Below are 19,079 nucleotides of genomic sequence, written 5' to 3'. Positions count from 1 at the left end.
GTACCGAAGATATTTTTTTCTAAACACAGCACATTAATTACTTTACATTTTAGTGAATTAAAAAGTGCTGAATTAAAAGTTCACTATTAGTGCATTAAGGATCACCACTGTATGCCAGTTTGTTTTTCATACATTAAAGATTTCCATCCGTTTACCCAAACATGCTACCCATAAATACAATGGGAAGCAATTACAATTTGATTGTACCATCATTGTATAATTAGTGCGTCACGTGAATATTTAAGACTCCATAAAAAAAATACCTTAATTTGTTTTGCTGCAGTCAGCATGAAGACTAGTGGCCACCAACATTTGAAAGATCTTTTCTGTCAGATAGCCTGCAAGGAACAAGTTACACGGAAACACAGCTTCAGCTGGGGATAGTAATTAGTTGAAAAATTAGGGCTGGGTGATATGGACACATCCTCATCAATGTGAAAATGCATCCTTTTGTTTAGTTTTTGTTTTTAAAATAGCATTTGGACCCCAGTATACCTGCCTGCAAGTCTAGTTACAATGTGTTCATACCATGTCAGCTAAATAATGACAACAGTTAGGAAATGTTTCTTGAAATGTTGGCATTTTAGGCAGGTAAATATGCTCACTTTCAGGGAAAGACAACTAAGGAGTCGCATGATGATCTGACCAGGTGATGCAGTGGGATAAGTGAAAAATGCATCCAGAGAAATTTTAGTTATAACAAGAGAGGTGAAGAATATTTATACACTTTTGATCGTCGCAGTTAATGTAACTCACCCAGCCATACTTTAACTTAACCCCATGATAATTTGGGACTGATTACCTTTTCTCTCAGTGTCAGTCCATCAAACAACTTTGTATTTTGCTGGAATTGTGCCTCTACTGAATACAAGATACAATGGATTCGAAAGCTATAATTCAGTTCAACACTATGCGTGCTATTGAAGAGAAGCCAAAAACACTTACTATCAGTTTAAATTAAATCAAATATGAAATTGACCATTTTTCAGAACACAGATGAGATTAAATACATGAGTTACACAATTCTTTTCCTTTTTTTTTTTTTCTCAAACCTTCAGTAAGGAATAACGAAAGTGCTCTGGTCAAACCTGTAAAAAAATAATTTATACACACCCCTGTCATCTGACCGGAGGGTTTGTCACAAAATTGTTGACAACTGTTCTGCTTATTGATGGTCCTCCACCCATTCACTCTGCTTCTCCTCTCCCTCGCTGGCCATTAGTTGTCATTTGTTGAAGGGAAGGCAGGCAGGCAATATGACGGTGGAACATGCTGGTCCTGCTAAGGGCTCTGCCACCTCTCCCTCCAACTCTGTCCATGTTCCTTTCTCTGGGCTGTAGCAGATGGTAGAAGACTTATAGGCCCCCTGAGGAGAAAAGAAAATCAAGTCATTCTCCTCAGTTCTCTCACTGCTTTTTGGATTTCTAACTGTGAAATGGAAAAACCTGGTTTTATATAAATGCCTGCAGTCAGTATAGGGGGAAACTTCAAAATTAAGTATGGTGACTTTTGATAATTTTCTTTTGTCAACAAATTCCATAAAAAGATGGAAATCGACAATTGATCCTGCTGTAGCTGAAGCTGTAGTTTACTGCTAACTACTGTCCATGAGCCACAATGTTGCACTTGATGACGCTTTCATTCCCATGAACAAAGGCATTTGTTTATTTTGAATTAGTCCCACATATACCATCCTGCAGTACCTGTAAATGTGTACTAATCTGCACCTGAAAATAGACCCTGACAAATTCACTTCCTGTTTGAATGACATTTCCTAAAAACTATAGTGGCCAAATGTTTGAGAAAATTATCTAGGCTTTGTAAGAAACGAAAAACACATATTCTGGACCCAAGCTACAGACAGAGTAGGGAAATCAGAAAGTATTTAGACAAACTCCTTGTTGTTTGTCACAGTGTTTGTTTATAGTCATGAAAATATTGAATTTTGCCAGCCTCACCCTTGAACATAAAATCATTTAATCTGACGTGTAAGACTATACCATGCTCCAGCTGTAGCCACCCACGAGGACGATGCTGTCGTCCAAAACAGCACAGCCCGGGCCGCTGCGACCCTCCAGGATGGGTGTCTGCAGGATGTTCCACTGGTCAGCTTTTGGGTCGTAGCACTCCACCAACATTACATCTAAATGGGAGAAACCTTTGTGAGAGAGGAGGAAAAATATCATAAATTAGTGTAAGTACTTCAGTGTGTCATATAAAGTTAAGATGCCCTGTCTCTTAGATTTTAAATCAAGTTTTGAATGTAACTTATCACATATCATTACACAGCAAGTCCTGTTAATTTGCTGCTCAGTCAATACATACATAATACTGAGCATGATAGCTACTACATATGCAGGTAGATACTGGAGAAAATAACAAATGAAACACTGACATCCGGATCAGTACAAAGAATGTCTGATTTCTTTCTTTATTCCTTCCAGGGCCTCTGAAGTCTTTCCTGAAAGTACGCAATATTCAGAAGGTAAGGCCTTTTTAACTAATATAATACAATTAATTTCAAATGAACTCTGTGTGTCTTACATTAAAATGAGCACACACACAAACACACAATGAAGGCAGTAGAAGCTACATCCTCCCTACAAAAACAAACCAGTCAAAAACCTGCACAGATACACACAGACATGCTCATGTAGTCAGTTGGCCTTTAAACGTGGACGGATGTAGCTGTGACGGATCTCAGCGAACTCGTGGAAAATTTTCATGTGCTGAATCCGAAGCAGCGGCAGTGAAAAGCCAGTTGGAGTTCGCAAATTGCACACCGTGTTCAGTAAATGTATATTTAGCCTAAAAGTCTTTTGAAGTAGTAATGAAAGACTGTATTTCAAAGAAACACAATTAAGCTCAGCTTTTCAGAATTCCCATTCAAATGCAATCATTCAGTTTTGCTGATCAAATACCAAATGCACAACACATGACAGCATTTCATATTTTTTTCATTTTGTGCCTTGAATGATGACGTGTGAAAGAGAAAAGGGGCTATGGGTTGGAGAGTGTAATAAAGGTCTTTGTCGCTTGCTCATAATTGCAGCATCTCTTCCACACAGTTTTGAAAAAAGTATCAGACTTGACCTGTTTTCTGTTCGTTTCCTGAAACGCTCGAGTACTCTACTTACCTTTCAAATGGTTTCCACCAATAGCATACAGGCGGTCGTTCATCCCAGCCAGGGCATGAATAGCACGCTTTGTGTTCATATCCTGTTTCCTAGCCCACACATCCATTATAGGGTCATAACAGTAGAGCCAGGACACATACTCTCCATTGTGAACTCCTCCTGCAACAGGTAGACACAGAAATACGCCTTTAATAGTGAGACACACATGCAATATACTTAAATAAAACACTTATTTACACACATGAATGCTGATCAACAACAGTCCTTAATATAAACTATAGTGGTTTATTGCTGAGTCTAATAATTACCAGGGTGTAAAATCACAGGTGTTGTGATATCCTGGTTTTGACAATAAACATAATATTTAGAGATGAAATGTGGAAGGGAAGAGAGAGTGTGATTTGCATATCTGCATACTAATGAGGAATGTCGCTCCTCTGGACACGACGACGACTCTGGACTCCGGAGAATAATTTATTTTCATTATAATTCCCCCCATAAGTTACATGACAACAGAGTGTGTGATGGTTTCGGTCATGGGTGTGCACTGCACTATACACTACAGTATACAAACACTTTCTGTAATAAAACATCCGAAGGCAGCAGCGCAGGTTATACCAAACGAGGGGGCAGCTAAATTGAGTTTTAATGTTAACCTTTAGATAACCCTACACAGACAGAGTCAAGTGTGAAGTAGTATGGATGAGCGGTTCTCAAGAAAGCTGCAGGCAGCAGTACTAGAGGCCGAGCAATCGGCCCGTTCCGAACATGGACATTTTGATAGGGCACCACACGAGTACTCTCAATACTAGAAAATTAAACTACCTCAGGTTTGTACTTCAGTAAATGTACTTACAGTAATCACATTGCACTAGCACTTTATTCTGTACTGAGTATGTGTTTGTAGTTGTTATCTATGGTCAGTGGGACATTTCAAGTCAAATATGTTTTTTGTAAAAAGAAAAAAAAAAAGAAAAAGTCTGACTGTATGACAGGTTCTCTCCTGACCTGATATGTAGATCTTGCCGTTGTGCACTGCTCCTGCATGGGCGGCCAGAGGCTGTGGCAGAGACGACACGTAGTTCCACTCGTTAGTCTCCAGGTTGTAGGACTCCACACTAGAGAGGTAGCCGCTCTCGTTCCTACCACCAATTACGTAGAGGTGCTTATCCAGGCGGCAGGCGAAGAAACTGGCTCTCCTGAGGAAAGATGTGTCAACCAGACATCATTATTAAACCAGCAATGACAACATTTATAAGATTTTCCACAGGTTGTGTGTAAGATAGAATGGATAGATTTGAAATAAGTTAACCACTTATGGCTTGGTTTACATGCTTACCAGCTGTGAGCTGCAGACATTTTTTTAAACTACTTAAAATAACTAAAATTCTAAAGACAACATGTTTAGATTAATAGAGACAATTTAACAATGTTTTAAGGCAAAGTGATAGTGAAACTAATAATAATTATAGTGAGCTGAGACCAGGCTTTTTTTGTTTTTTATCGGAGGAGGAAGAAAAAGGAGAAAAAGGAGGAAGATGAAAAAGGGAAGAGGAGGAAGACAAATGAGAAATACAGGCCAGTCCATCAGCAAGACTACCTGAATCAAGATTATCATTAAACCTTGAAGTCATGTCTGTAATTCGTACAGCCTGAGTAAATCTAAAATCCTCATGCTGGAGCACTTGGGTCATGACCTCACAACCTTTGTCACCAATTTCACACCATGAACATGCTGAGCTACACAGAGAAGTGCTTTGTGTGGGCACGAATTATGAGGTGGCTTCACACATAGTTATGACAAATACAAAAGGGGTCATCAGCACAACAACCCAGACCAAAATTATATAAAACTCATTACTTTTTTAAAAAATCATGTTCCTCTGAACCAGTTCAAACGAATGGGTCGTTATCAGCCTCCTGCTGAGCTTGATGGCAAGCTGATCATTTGAATCAGGTGTGTTGGAAGAGAAGAACACCTAAAACATGCAGGACAGGGGGTGCCCAGTACAATGACTGATTAGGTATAGTTTTTTCTGCGTCATCCAGGTCTCGAGGGAAGGCAAGGCAAAGCAATCACAAATAGCTTAACACCATAACTTAGGCAGTCATCTGAGTTTCATGTGAACTAGTGTAAAAAAATTGAATTATCAAGAAAAAAAAATCATTTAATTGTAATTTATTTATTCAAACACTGATAAGTCTGTATGAGACAAATAGATATTTAACTGCAATACTTCAAATTCAAGATATTGTCAGAAATTAATGTTCTGAGATAAAAGTCAGAAATTCACAGAAGATAGATTTTATTTGTTTTATGGTTTCTGAGAAAAACAGAGAAACAGATAAACATGGACAAAAATGGACTTAATTCCTGCCAGTTCAAAGCATCTGAACATTTTGACGATGAAAATTGCAAAGTCACAACACGCTTGTTCTGAATTTTCACTTTTGAAATTTAGATGACTACTGTAGCACCACAATGCCTTTAGAGGATGTTTCTCATCGGACTGGACCTTTGAGCAAAGTTTGGCTTGTTTTTACGGTGTATGTATTCTACATATACTGCATATGAACAATTCTGGCTTCAACCTCAAATAGACTTACCTCTCTTGCATAGGAGGCAACTGTATCCAACTGTTGAATCTGGGATCATAGCGGCTGACAAAGTTAGTGCTGTGTTTTCCTGCAAAACAGAGATAATCAAGGTCAATGACACTGATTACTCATATGACTCAGCTGAGTGAGTCTTTGCAGTATGACAATGGCAGTGCTCAGTCTGAACTGGCTAACTATTTGCCAAACTCCTTGTTGCATACAACACCAATAAAATGCACAACTGTGACTCTTCAAGTCTTCATTTAATACTAACATATTATGTGAAAATCACCACCCACGCACACGAAGATTGTCAGTGTGCTTTTTCACAGCCATTATAGTTAACAAATGTCAACTGAAGTCTGGTTTTTCCAACCACAAAGTGATCTGGTTTTGGAGGATAATTTGCTTGAAACATCTTCAATGCTTTGTTTATGATACTGTGCTTAATGTTTACTCACAGAGCTAAAAAAAACAAAACACAACTCATCTCACTACAAGAAGAATGGTATTTTTTGTTCGTTTACAATCTTTGTTTCTTACTACGGTGGTGCGTTACCATTTCACAAAAAGCACTTTTAACACTTCTACGCCACAAATATTTCAGTGTTAATAACAGTTATTTGTCAGTGCCAATTATTGACAAGTGTTGACTGGAGTGTTGTTTGTCCACTCAGAGCTGATCTGGCTCTGGAATGAGTGTTTGAAACTATCTGAAAGTGTTACATTAACTCTGATGGGTTTGAACTTACATCAACTCTGGCTCAGAGCACTCTCTAAGTGCGCACTGACAAATTTACTGTGTGGAAAGCAAGACGCTCAGTCCACGGTGTTACTCTACCATTGGGGTTCCATTGGTCCTCTCCGCCCAACAGCAGCAGGAAGTTCTCCACCTCCACCACACAGTGATGGGCACTGTTGTAAGGCATTACTGGACGAGACACAACAATCAAAGGCATCAGTCACTATAACGGAATGATATAGGACAGCAGTAGGCAAACGATACATAGGGTGAATCAAAACTTTAGTGATTTCTCACAGGTGTAGAGTAAAATATCATTTTAAATACAAGGCTAACGTGAACCCCAACAAACATGAAATTGCAGCATGAAATAATAATCAGTGCCCGAAATCATGTCATGGAAACCAGGCTATTTTGGATGTATTATAGACAGATGTAACCCTAACGCTGGCGCTGAAATAAAGTCCCCATAACTGTACATGAGTTGTTGAACTTAACATAGTAACAAATACTTCTGCCTTCATCTTTAAAAAGTTTTATAAATCAGCTGTTTTCCTAAATAAATTGCATCATGCTCAAACAAATGAAACATATTGTAGAACTATGCTGATGTGTCATTGGACAAGGCCTTAAAAAAAGGCCCTGGTTTGAGCACTAATTGCAGATCACTGAAATTATTTCTTAAACATATACAAAATGTTATCTCAACTTTTCTATAAGCAATGTTTTCTCTTCCAGACGATTTTTACTTTGTCATACTGCGTGTCCTGTTGTTTGACAAGGAGTGCTCAAAGTAGACAGAAATGTCAAGACTGATTTAATTTGCAATGCACTCATCACAACAAACCAACATACTTGTTACAGTGACACAGGCAAACTGGAACATGTTGAAATATAAGGCAGGGCAAATGATGTACTGTTTGTTACAACAATAATATCTAGCTATCTATCTATCTAAAGAAAATATGTTTCTTGGGGGACCGAACTCACCTGCCAGAATATGTCCTAGGTGTTACTCATCTATTAATCTACTGAGTACAACCGGTATATATGACATTTAGTGTATCATAGTCCTCATCATGTGTTAGCATGTGTTAGCATAAATGGCTACAACCCCACAGTTTGCAGCAGAACCCCCTGTGGAGGATTTTCCCTTGTGTATGTTTTTTTGCTTCCCTTCCTCTCCTCCATCTTCTTTTGCTGAAGTGACCCCATTGAGATGTAGAGAAATGGTCTTAGGTGACAGTCATAATGAACATGATCGTGTTCACTCAATAAATCTCAGGCCCGGTGCTTTTTGAGCACAAATCAGTGAAATGTTAAAGCCCACCTGTCTGTCTCCATCAGTCATTTCCACTGTCACTCCCCCAACGCCTGATGGATCACAGTTGCTGCAAAATTAGACAGCCTTGAATCTCATTTCTTTCCAATTGGCCTCTCCCTGCAATCTCACTCTGGCTGGCTGACATGTGCCGGTCCTCCATGGGAGGTGAGTCTCAGATAGGAACTAATACTACATACACTAAACACAGCTTTATCTCGAACGAGGGGATTAGGTTGCCTGCCTCCAGTGCACCTCAAAGACAAGTGCCATATGACTGCCAAATTCCCTTACATGCTATTTACATTATCATTCAGTCAGCAGTATATAGGACACGGATGGGTGGCTTTTCATTTGATGTCTAGCGACTTGTACTCATACTAAAAATCATCTCCTACCCATGTGAAAAGAAGATTACTGCTTTACAGTATGTCACATGCTACAGTATGAGGAGTGCTGTGGGAGGATTTGGAACATTTGCCCTTTTTCTACAGGTTCTTCTGATACAGGTGAACAGTGGGATAAGTGGCAGGCGATAATAACAGAGACCACTATAATAATGTTGAGAAATGAAAATAATAATTATTATAATCAATTTTTTATCCTTCTATAATGTGTAAGACTTTATAATCACCCAAGAAAGAATGTTAAATTAATCTACCTATCTGTCTCATATCCCTAAAATCTTCCACTAAGCCCGAGGGTGACCAGGCAAAGGATGGCAGGATGAGCACGTCCTCTGCGAGATGGACGCCATCACTCCAGCCTACAGTGAGCTCTAGGACTCACTAGAGGGAGTCAGAAACCTCTGCAAAAAGGCACAGTCGGGGTTGGTTGAATGATTCCACAGCTAATGCACCACTGCTGTTCAAGCTCTGACGTGCCTTTACAATTGCATCCCACTGAGCTGAATTCCTTTGTTCTAGATCATGCTGCGTAGATGAGGTCCATTTCCGAGTGGGAGATTTTAATCTCAGGTTGGTTTAAAGAAGAAGAGGAGAACAGTCCAGCACCGTGGCTGAGCCTGTGCCTGCCTTTGTCTTTGTTAGTCCACGCTGCTGTGGGTACACTAGATGGCAAACTTTACACTGGAATCAGCGAGCAGTAGATATATCTGACACAACAAGAGGGATCAGATTCTTCCCAAATTGTGTTGATGAATGTCTTAATCAAAGGCTGTCCCTCTCAGGTTTCGCCTCATTGAAAAGTTATGATTGAGTGTTAATAATCTTCTATTCCACATCCATTGTGTGGAGGCCACATCAGATGGTCACTGATGTGTTAAGGGGATGATTTTGCAGTTTTGTCCTTCCACTTGGCCACGGACCATTTGAGTGTTAACTTTTTAGTTTTGAGTGATGGAAATCCCTATTGACCTTTTGCTTGTTGCAGTTTATACCCATGAGTGTGATTTCAATGAGAAAATGACTATATAAACACCAGTGAGTTTCAGGCTGCTGAAGATTTGGCCAAACATGAGCTAAAATAACAAACAACTGCTGAGAAATGTTCGGGCCGAGAGAGGAACAGTGTCTAAAACTTCCTCTGAATTTAAGACACCATAAGACGCAACACGAGAAATACCATAACACATTCATTAAAAACTCTTGCCATAAAGTGAGAACATAAACTGCACATTTCCGAGCTGACAGAAAACAGAGCCTATTGCTAATATATAAGAATGAGGAGACACCACTGGGATATGTCTACAACCCCCCCAAAAAAGGAAAAAACTCAATATTTCCAGCAATGATGATGATGCAAAGCACAAATACGGTTTCCCATTATCTCTTGTTTGACCTTTGCAACATGGCAACAATATAGTGGTGAGCCTTAAAAGGTCAGGGAAGACACAGAGGGAAAAAAAACCTGGTACACTTTACAGAGGTGTGTCCTGCAGGAATGTGTTTGTAAGTTCACAAAGGCTTCAAGTGTGTTCTCTATAGACACGTCATTTTCTTTTCAATACGGTGGAATTGTTTTGGGAAATTATGACAACTTGCTTTCAATATCAAATAATGAAATCAATATCGTAAACTGTACCCTATGGTAAACTCCTAAAGGTTACAGGATACATCTTTATGTCATTTTTTTTTTTTGCTATTTGGTCAATTAAAATTATTTATTTGCTTTTGAATGTTAGTATCAGCATTGCAGTTGCTGTGTTACATTAACCTATTCATCTCTTAAGTATTTACCTCATAGGTCAACAAGCTAATACCATGCTGCATTTTAGTATGTATGGGGTAATTCAATGTCATGTATTGATCTATGTGACTGAATAATCAAGCTACATTTAAAAGCTATTGAGGACAGATGGAATTCATTATTGTTCCATCTCTGCCACAATAGATCATTACATTCAAGTAAATCTCATCATGCATCCTGCCAGCAAATTTCAGCAAAAACAAGGGAAACCGGGCATGAAGCTCCACAGTGCTGTGAAGTCACGCTCTGATTAAAAACTTATATTAAAAGTGATAGTGATACATTATTACCTAAAGGATTTAGGGAACTCCTTCCCTTCATTTTCTGTGGAAATTAACCTGTGTTAAAGTCATCCATAGGAACAACTTCCTCTCATCATAAAAGCCACTAACACAAGATGCCCCGGGTTAACAAACAAAAAAAGCAGCAGGGCCGTTACTACTCACTTGTGAGGATCTTCCATGTCTTTTTCTCATCGTCATAGTACTGGACCAAATTGCTGGGGAGACGATCAGGTCCAGGAGGCAAACCACCCACCAGTAACAGCATTTTCTTATTGGAACGGATTCTGTAATGTCAAAAGTGTGGGTGTGGACCAGTGTTAGAAAACAAAGAACAAAACAGGTATTAAGTCTTGAAATAAAAACACCCCAAGGCCAAAATAAGCACAACCTGAACCTGCACTTTTAATTCCTTCATTTCCATAATCACTTTGATAACATTAACAGCTACTGTCCTGCATATTTTGATTTTTCACTGAATATACTCAATATATGAATGATCAGTGAATTAATAAAAGAACAAACAGATGGAGAAATTAATAACTGCACTGTACTTGAAACTATTAATCACATGATATGTGGTCATGTTTACCATGATTAACAAAAAATTTGCTCAACAGTATCCTTTTGATGTATTACCGAATGGTTATTGTACTCTAAAGATATCTTTTCAATTAGCTGTGAAGCAAAGACGGTTGCGCAGGGTGCCATGCTGGAGGCTAAAAGCGCAATTGTGTACATAAACCTGCCCATACAGTGTCTCCATTTCATTGGCTGCAGTGATTCATGTGACATCTATGAGCCAGTTGTAAGATATCTCCTGCTGTTTGTATACGATATATAACCCAAAAGCTGCATGCTTTACTGTACATTGATGACTATTATCTGGCACCTAATGAATTTCATAACAAATATACCAATTAATCACAATATGCTGTAAAAGATTAAGAGTAGCTGGCCTTTTTATTCAGTCACATTCACCTTTTTTCCTTTTCATATTGTGCTTTTTTATGCTTGAAAAATCACTGTTGTCTCGGTACATTCTCCCTGCTACTGGCCCACTCTGAAGTGTTTTGGGGTTATTCATATGCAAATGAGCCCCTGGACATAGATAATGGTGATTAATTGAGAGAGGAGAGAAACAGTGGCATGTGAAACTAATTATGAGGATTCCTGATTCTTTGCTCATTTAAGTCCATATGTGGGGATAGATATGTTCTTGTAATAATGTGGGAATAGATCCATGTAAAATTATTTCACTTTAAAATTATTTGTGTAAATTTTGACTTTCAAGTCAGAAGATTTTCAATGCCATGGATCTAATTTATGCACTTCAGAGATATATGCAGTGAATTCAAAATACTGATGCCATCACTCCTGGAAAAATTTTCAGCCTCGATTGTACCGTCAGTTCTGTAAACAAGACCTAAAAACAAGACCATCAATCAGTAAACTTACTGGCAATGTCTGTCTACTTACCAGCTGCTTAAAGTGCTGATTATGACAAACATGAAAGTAAGACATGCTTACTGGCCTATTTTTTGTGTGAGTGGGACACGTATGTCTAACATGAATATAGGGAGCATTGTCAAATTGCCCCTTATTTGCTAAAAGCTGCATTTTCTCAAATAGAATTCATACCTAATACAGAATTTCCTCCAGCTGTGTTTTATTTTTGTTCACTGTGATCCCAATAGCTGGCGTGTCTTGTACTTATATCGGAATTGTTATGTAATTATCATGTAATTCTATTGAGAGTTCAGTCACAGCATCTCAAATTATATTCGTAAGAGTTGCTACACATCGAACACATAACCTTTGCCTTGTTTCCTGCACCTTGTTTTCACTGATTAGAAAGCAATTACACGTGTGGGGAAATAAAGAATTGTTGTTTTCTTCACTAAAACATAAGGTAACCTTGTAATTATAGATACAGTGTACCATAGAATAGATCAAGCTCCCTGACAGGTGGTGTTCTTGTACAGGAAAGCCCCAACAATCCTCATTAACTTGGCCTCACACCTCACATCTCTGACTGACCACCTACATGGTGTGGACTACACAGGTGGTGGGACAAGTACTTAACTGAGTGGGCAATACTTGAGCCAGCAATTTCTTCAGATTTAAAAAGTGGGAGGCATTTAATCACCTTCCATGCACTCTGAAACAGCTCAGTGCTGTGTGTGTGTATGTGAACTCATGTCTGTGTGTTTCCTTTTTGAATCTGTGTATGTTTGTCTGTCTTATCCTCACCTGCTGGCCACGGTCTGCCTGCAGTGCTGCCTGAAGGGCATTAGGTGGTAGTTCATGGCATCCAGGAGTAGTTTCTGGCACACAGGGTCACTCCTCATGAAGTCAACAGACTGCACCCTCTCCACCAGCTCTGGAGCAGGTATAAGGGCAAAGCGCAGCCTCTTCATAAGGTCCGGCGCATAATGCATGCGAGTCTCCCGGTCATGCTCCAGCCAGAGGACTGACATCTGGAACAAAGCCAGCTCTGACTCCACCGGAGGTGGCAGAGCATCTAGCATAGCACACATCTCCTCAAAGTTCAGCAGCAGCACATCCTCCACCAGGTACTTGTTGGCCAGCTTCTTGGTCTCATCCAGTCCATGCAGTGCAGCAATCTTGCAGATCTGCTTGTAGTTCTGCACAGAGATCTGGTCGTTGAGGAACTGCACGCTGAGCTTGGTAATCTGGGGGATGTTGAGGATCTTGCTGACTGAAAGCACCTCTTCCACTGTGTCCAGGGAAAGAGTCACGTTGGCAGTGTAGAGGTACTCCAGCACTAACCGTAGTCCAATGGAGGAGCAGCCCTGGAGTACCAGGTTATTGATAGGCCTGGCAGTGGGGGTCACCAGCTTGTCATCAGGAGAAGATGAGGGGGTCCCACTGCTGCCCTGGTCCCCTTTGCTCCCCTCATTGTTGATTGCGTTATGGGAAGAGAAGAGAGATCTGAAATACTGGGAGCAGGATGCAAGCACAGCTTTGTGGCAGTGGAACTGCTGTCCCTGGGCAGTGAGAGTCACATCACAGAAAAGCTGTTTTCTCCATAAGAGATTGAGCCCGTGCAGCAGGGTGTCACTGTGTGTTGGGTCAAAGGTGGATGTTCTATCACCCGATCTGGACATGACTTCCTGACTGTGAACGCCACCTAGGCAACAAATAAACCATGGAAGCCATTTACCTCAGGTCATTTATTTGCACAACAGACGTCGCCTACAGATGCCACAAGTCTACGATTACAATAGAAAACGATTTCTTGAGTAAGTTAATGAACAGATCTCGAGTCCATCCAGCGAGGAATAACCGTCATGCCATGCCTGCAGGCGAGAATCTACATCCAATACGGCTTCAGTCGCTTTCAACTTTGAGCTCTGGTCGTAAAGCAACAAACAAAAACGCAGCAGTTCCCACAGCGTGCCACTCTTATTCATTCTTAACTCAAGAGCAAGATGATTTAAATGGAGGCTGAGGTTTTGAAGGGCGCTGTCAAAACAAAACGGGGATACGGAGATGCTGCAGCGCTTTCGCCCCCCTCGGTAACGCGGCTGAAGTTGCCGGATAAGGAAAAGCGACAACCGCCACGGTGGACGGATAACATGCAGCATTCAGCTAACACTTATCCCTTCTCCTATCTTACTGCACACCCACACAATGAGGACATTACACATCGCACAGATTTACGGAGTCATACAAAAGCAATTAGTTTGCCTCCCGAGCCGTCAGCAGCAGCACGGGCGCGTTTCGCTTTTAGCCTACCTGAGTTACGCGGACGTGAGTATCGAAAAATATTCACTGAAATGCAGCTTTCGCTAAAGTTAAATGTAACATGCATCTCTGCTGTTTCTACAAAAGCTATTTCCATGTGCGTAATGTGTGTAAACTTGACACAAGCGTGCTGTAACGTTGTCGCCAGATTCACTAAAAGCGCCTGTCACAACTAAATGATGTGAGCAGCTCGCCTGAGAAGGAGCCAAACTTACCTGACTTCAGCTCTTGACAAAAAAAAAGAAAGTAAGCTTCGGGTTCCCAAAAATAATCTCACTTGAATTTTCCTTTGTTCTCCTTTAAAGAAATTTTCTTTCCTTTAAAGTCTATGGTCGGTGATTTCTCTAAATAACCATTGATTCCAACTCATAAAGTCACTATTTCAGGTTATTTGTTGACGTTGATCATTTGTTCTTCTGAATTAACAAGAAGTGTGTGAGTGTGTGAGAGGGAGCTGTGCTTTCTGCAAGAGAAGAAGAAGAAGAAATATACGTGTGACAAATTATGCTACCAAGAAACAACACATCATTATCCTTGGGCCTGGGGCTCAGTGAGTCGTAACGAGAGTAATAGGAAATCCACGGTTGGGGAGAGAAACGGTCGTGCATGGCCGGTGGAGAGAGACCATGCAGGGGTATGGATGCTGGAGAGACTCGCAAAATTATGGCTCAAGGCTATTGTAAAAACTGTCGAGCGTAAATGACTGCGATTTCAAACATCTATGGAAGAAAGAAAAGAGAAAGGGGGAGAAAAACCGAGTCTTTCCCTCGCTGTTATAGAGAGAACCGTCAAGTTTTAGTGCGCATTGCTAATTAGTCAATTTCTCTCTGCCTTCACAGCCCGACGACTTTGCTGCTGAGCTGAAACTGCTAATTTCTGGGACCAGCCTTTTTTTGGCTGTGAACTGGATGGATGAATGGCTTGTCTCGCACAAATGACAAAAAGCCCCTGCCTTAATCTCCATCGCCAAAATAACCCCTCATCTCATTCTGCTCCTGCTAGTCCTTCAAAAGAAGGTGCTCTACACAAACTCAAGTTTTGCATCTGTGTCATAAATACCACATGCACTACACAATGTTCACACGTTATTTATTATGTCGAATTAAAGCATACACCTCCCCTTTCATTTCTGTATTGCAAATGCACAACATAACACGCACCCAAAGTGATGTAAAGTTATTAAGCAGGAAAATAAAGTCAGGCATAACGTACAGTGTTTTCATGTACTGATATCTTGTCTGATCAGGTCATTGTTTCACTGCCTGAGGCTGCAGGCCTGCAAAACACAAAGGGTTGAAACCTAATATAACATCCATCAGTGCACAGTAGTACAGTGCTGTTTCTGAAAGTCCTTTAACCTCCATACACCCACAAAGTGGGCCACCAAATGGCTGATGAATCAATGAAAATCAAACTCCTTGTTGTCTTATGTGGATGTCCACTTGACCTTATGATGTGATTCATAGCACTCTATCACAAACAACCAATAAACTAAAATCCCCAAGGTACTTCCAGTTTCGTATTATACATCCAGTTACTGTCATCATATTTTCTGGTACCTTCATTTACTTCAACCACATGATACAAACTCCCTTCAGTTCTATCCAGCTCCTGTCTGAGGTTTGAGGTCTAAATGTCTCAGAGCAACATTTAAAAACTGGGAAACAAACCCGCCTAATCTTGTGATCTAAGTTAAGACCATATCCTCCCTCTGACGTTGTTCATCAATAATAAGATAATGTAATCCTAATCATTAGTAGCCTGACAGGAAATGGTTGCGGGTTCAACAACATTCTTACAGATCTAACCAAAACAACACTTAGAAATGACTTATTAGGACAGAATAAACTGTCAATTAAATAAAGAGCTCAATTAGAGTAAAGAAAACTTACATGCAGGGCTCCCGTGGGACCAGAAGTGACAGATACTTCACAAGTTATGAAATGACAGATAGGGATAAACGGGTTTGTTCATGTACTATGAAATAGAGCAACACCATGCTAGCGTCAAGCAGTAACAGGCCACATATAGGTAGCTTTTATAATAGATGGAACCCAAACAGAGCTTGATGTTTGAGTGTTTGACAAGCACGCAGCCTGCATATCCCCCCCTTGTAGTTATACTGAGCAAATTCATTCTACATGAACTCTGTGAGATGACTGATTAGATTGTGAGCTGCATCTCAAATAATAATCATCACTGAAGGGAAACTATAATACTGTAGTATTAATTAGTGGTTTGAAACAACTAAGAAAGCAGTTTGTATTGGTGTTTACTGTTATTATTCTGTCTGTGCCTCATTTTCACTTGACACAGCAGAGCATTACAGTAGTCCACTGTATTTCACTTTGGAGTTGCATACTGTTATCTTTGCTAGCACTCAGTTAGCACTACATTACCCAAGTCTCGAGCGTGCTGTTCTAATGCAATAAAATGACCATTTCCAACTCTTTCAGCTCTTTGCAGCAACTCAGTCTCCTGAGGCCACTGGTCTTCAGATTGCAGGGCGTTTATGGTTGTAAGTTGTTGCAGTGTGCAGAGGGAGGGGGTGGGGTGGGGGGGTCATCAGATAAGAGAAGAATTTCTAGACTAATTAAACCCTTTGAGACAAAGAATCACACCACAGTGATTTACAACTCTCTGTACCAGTTAACCCAACTCATATTTATCTGTCATATTACTCAGATACCATATCTACCTCTATGGCTAAAAAGTCTTTTTGTCCTCAACATTACGGGAACATGAGAGGGGAATAGATTAGAATAAATGACAGTAACATGAGATTTAAATACTGTCGTTCACTCATGAGTTTTCATAGAGACAGCTACTAAAAAAGGTACACAAAGATCCCAGCCACTGATTATCTACTGCATACAGAGAAATAGATTAATAAGATCCTTATTTTAGTACACAATTTCCTGTGTAATCCTTACATTGTAGCATAAATATCTCACAGTTTATAACATAAAAATGAAACTACACAACACAAACCATAGACCTCTTTGTGGACTTGAATAACTGATTAAAGAGTGAACATTTAATCTAATCAGTGCAATGGAACAAAACAAAAGGAGAAGCTCCAAAGTTGTGAATAGCAAAGTCTACCAGGCATAATTCCTTTTGCTGGCTGCTGCAGAGGGGTATGCTAAGATAGAAAGTATTATTTTCCTAAATGGAAGGTGTCAGATGGTCACGGAAATGTGATCGGCTGTTCAAGATCACTGCTTCCCATCTGCAATTTGTGACGTGTGAAAGATTCAGCCCAAATGTGCTCACCAAGCGTAAATCCTCAGCACTTTCTCTTATCATGGAAAAGCAAGATAACCAGCTGTTTACAGATCAGAGAACATATCATATTAATATCATGGAGAGGGTGATAGCATCTTGTTTGTAAAATATTTTGTTAACTAAGTGTGGTGTGGTATGGCAACCTATAAAGTGAAAGTTGTAATTTATGTGTTAGTGAAACTGTTATAGTTTAAAGGTTTTTGTCTGATAAAAAATATTTAAAGGGGGCAAAACAGAAGATGCTGCAGGAAGCCTCTTTAAAGAGACTTTAGAGAGGCAAAATTAATACACACTGCAGGCTACAGTAAATACTAAATTTTAGAGCAGCATTATATCCATTATATCAGCAGTTAGATTTAAATTAAATACTCCCCCCAATTCCAGTTAACTATATGCCTAAACACAAGCAAGGATTCTTTCGACTCAATATTCATCTCCATGCATCTTATATGACCTTATAAGGTATGTGTGAACTTATATTCTAATGTGATATGACTGCTTTGTATATGGAAACAGGGGTTAGAGGTTTCGACTGGGAGATCAAGAGTCCCAACAAACTAACTGTTTGTGGCAACAGTTGTACCAGTTTGTAATCTCCTGAGAGTAGCTTTGACTTTAAATAAGACCATTTGAAGCATCAGTTTAATTTAGAAAGGGGAGGAGATGGTGATAGGGTCAGGTAAAGTCCAACATTACTGAAAGCTTATCCTGATGAGTTTGGAAATGTGAACAGATGCAGCTGTGTTTACCTGATTAAATATTTTTTTACATATATTTTGACATTGGGGCTGATTAGCATGTGCTCGTCATCTCAGTCAAAGTCAGTCAAAGATGATTCATAAAACGTCCACAGTGTAATAAATTGCAGCCGCTTATATTTGCCATTCAGGGAGTACAGGAGGCCTGCTGTTTGAAACCCCTAGATCCCCACACATGGCGTAGCCACCACAGACACGGCTCAGAGAGTCAGTCGGCAGCCGGGAGGTGAGCAAAAAGGAACAGGCGGTGTCCCCTTCAGAGTGAGCACAGGAGTATGTGTGTACTGTATGTGTGTGTGTGTGTGGCATTTCTCAAATGACAAAAAGAATACCAGTTGTGCAGTTCAGGTGGGAGGAGACATGCAGGTGGTATGGAGACTCACCTGAGGGAGAGTCTGGGCTGCTGGGACCAGGGCTGTAGCGGAGACCTGGAGATGTGTAGGGGCCGCGGGAGGCCACCGTGCCGTGGAGGAGGTTTGGGGGCTGGTGGGAGAGGGGGCTGATGTTGCGCATTCTCCCCAGCGTGATGCATCTACCTTCAGGGTGGCAGCAGGCGTGGAGTGGGGTGCGATGGAGCGAACACGGGCTCAGTGGCGCGGTCACCTAGGGACGCTGAAGCTGCTGTAGCAGGACTGATAGTTATTCCTTGGGAGAATTGCAAGATGAGCCCCATTGTATTAGCACCCCCTTCGACTAAATCTGTATCAGTGTTCTCAAGCCTTTAAAGAACAATGCTGGGGTGCAAAATATCTGACACTTTTATCTGAGAAGCAAACGCAGGATGCTTTAAAGTTACATGTTTAACAAAAGAAATATAATGTAGAACTGACACATATAATTTTTTCTCTTGGAAAAAAAAGAGTAAAATACAATAATAAACAAGGTTTCTCCAATTTATATTCTAAAGTGTATGTTTCACTGTGAATCAGAATTACTGTTGTCAGAGTTAAACTTCAGTAAATTCCTTTGGCATTG

The 19,079-nt window shown here is 40.2% G+C and overlaps 1 protein-coding gene across 2 annotated transcripts; it reads right to left on the bottom strand.

Annotated features, from left to right (window-relative positions):
* Positions 1-519: 519 nt before the first annotated feature.
* Positions 520-18,907, bottom strand: klhl14 (kelch-like family member 14). Of its 2 annotated transcripts, none has more exons than XM_046409203.1 (9): positions 18,488-18,907; positions 12,541-13,441; positions 10,453-10,574; positions 6,577-6,666; positions 5,745-5,823; positions 4,146-4,336; positions 3,138-3,296; positions 2,001-2,158; positions 520-1,366 (listed from the first exon to the last, which is right to left on the bottom strand). In XM_046409203.1, the coding sequence occupies exons 1-9, from the start codon at positions 18,615-18,617 to the stop codon at positions 1,226-1,228; spliced, it is 1,971 nt and encodes a 656-aa protein (XP_046265159.1). In that variant the 5' UTR covers positions 18,618-18,907; the 3' UTR covers positions 520-1,225. The 2 variants fall into 2 exon arrangements, with proteins under 2 accessions (XP_046265159.1, XP_046265160.1); XM_046409204.1 differs by lacking the exon at positions 18,488-18,907 and adding an exon at positions 14,274-15,355.
* Positions 18,908-19,079: the final 172 nt, after the last annotated feature.

Source organism: Scatophagus argus, chromosome 13, assembly GCF_020382885.2.
Source record: "Scatophagus argus isolate fScaArg1 chromosome 13, fScaArg1.pri, whole genome shotgun sequence".
In the NCBI taxonomy this organism is placed as follows: Eukaryota; Metazoa; Chordata; class Actinopteri; family Scatophagidae; genus Scatophagus; species Scatophagus argus.
This window is presented reverse-complemented; position numbering and strand designations above follow the sequence as displayed.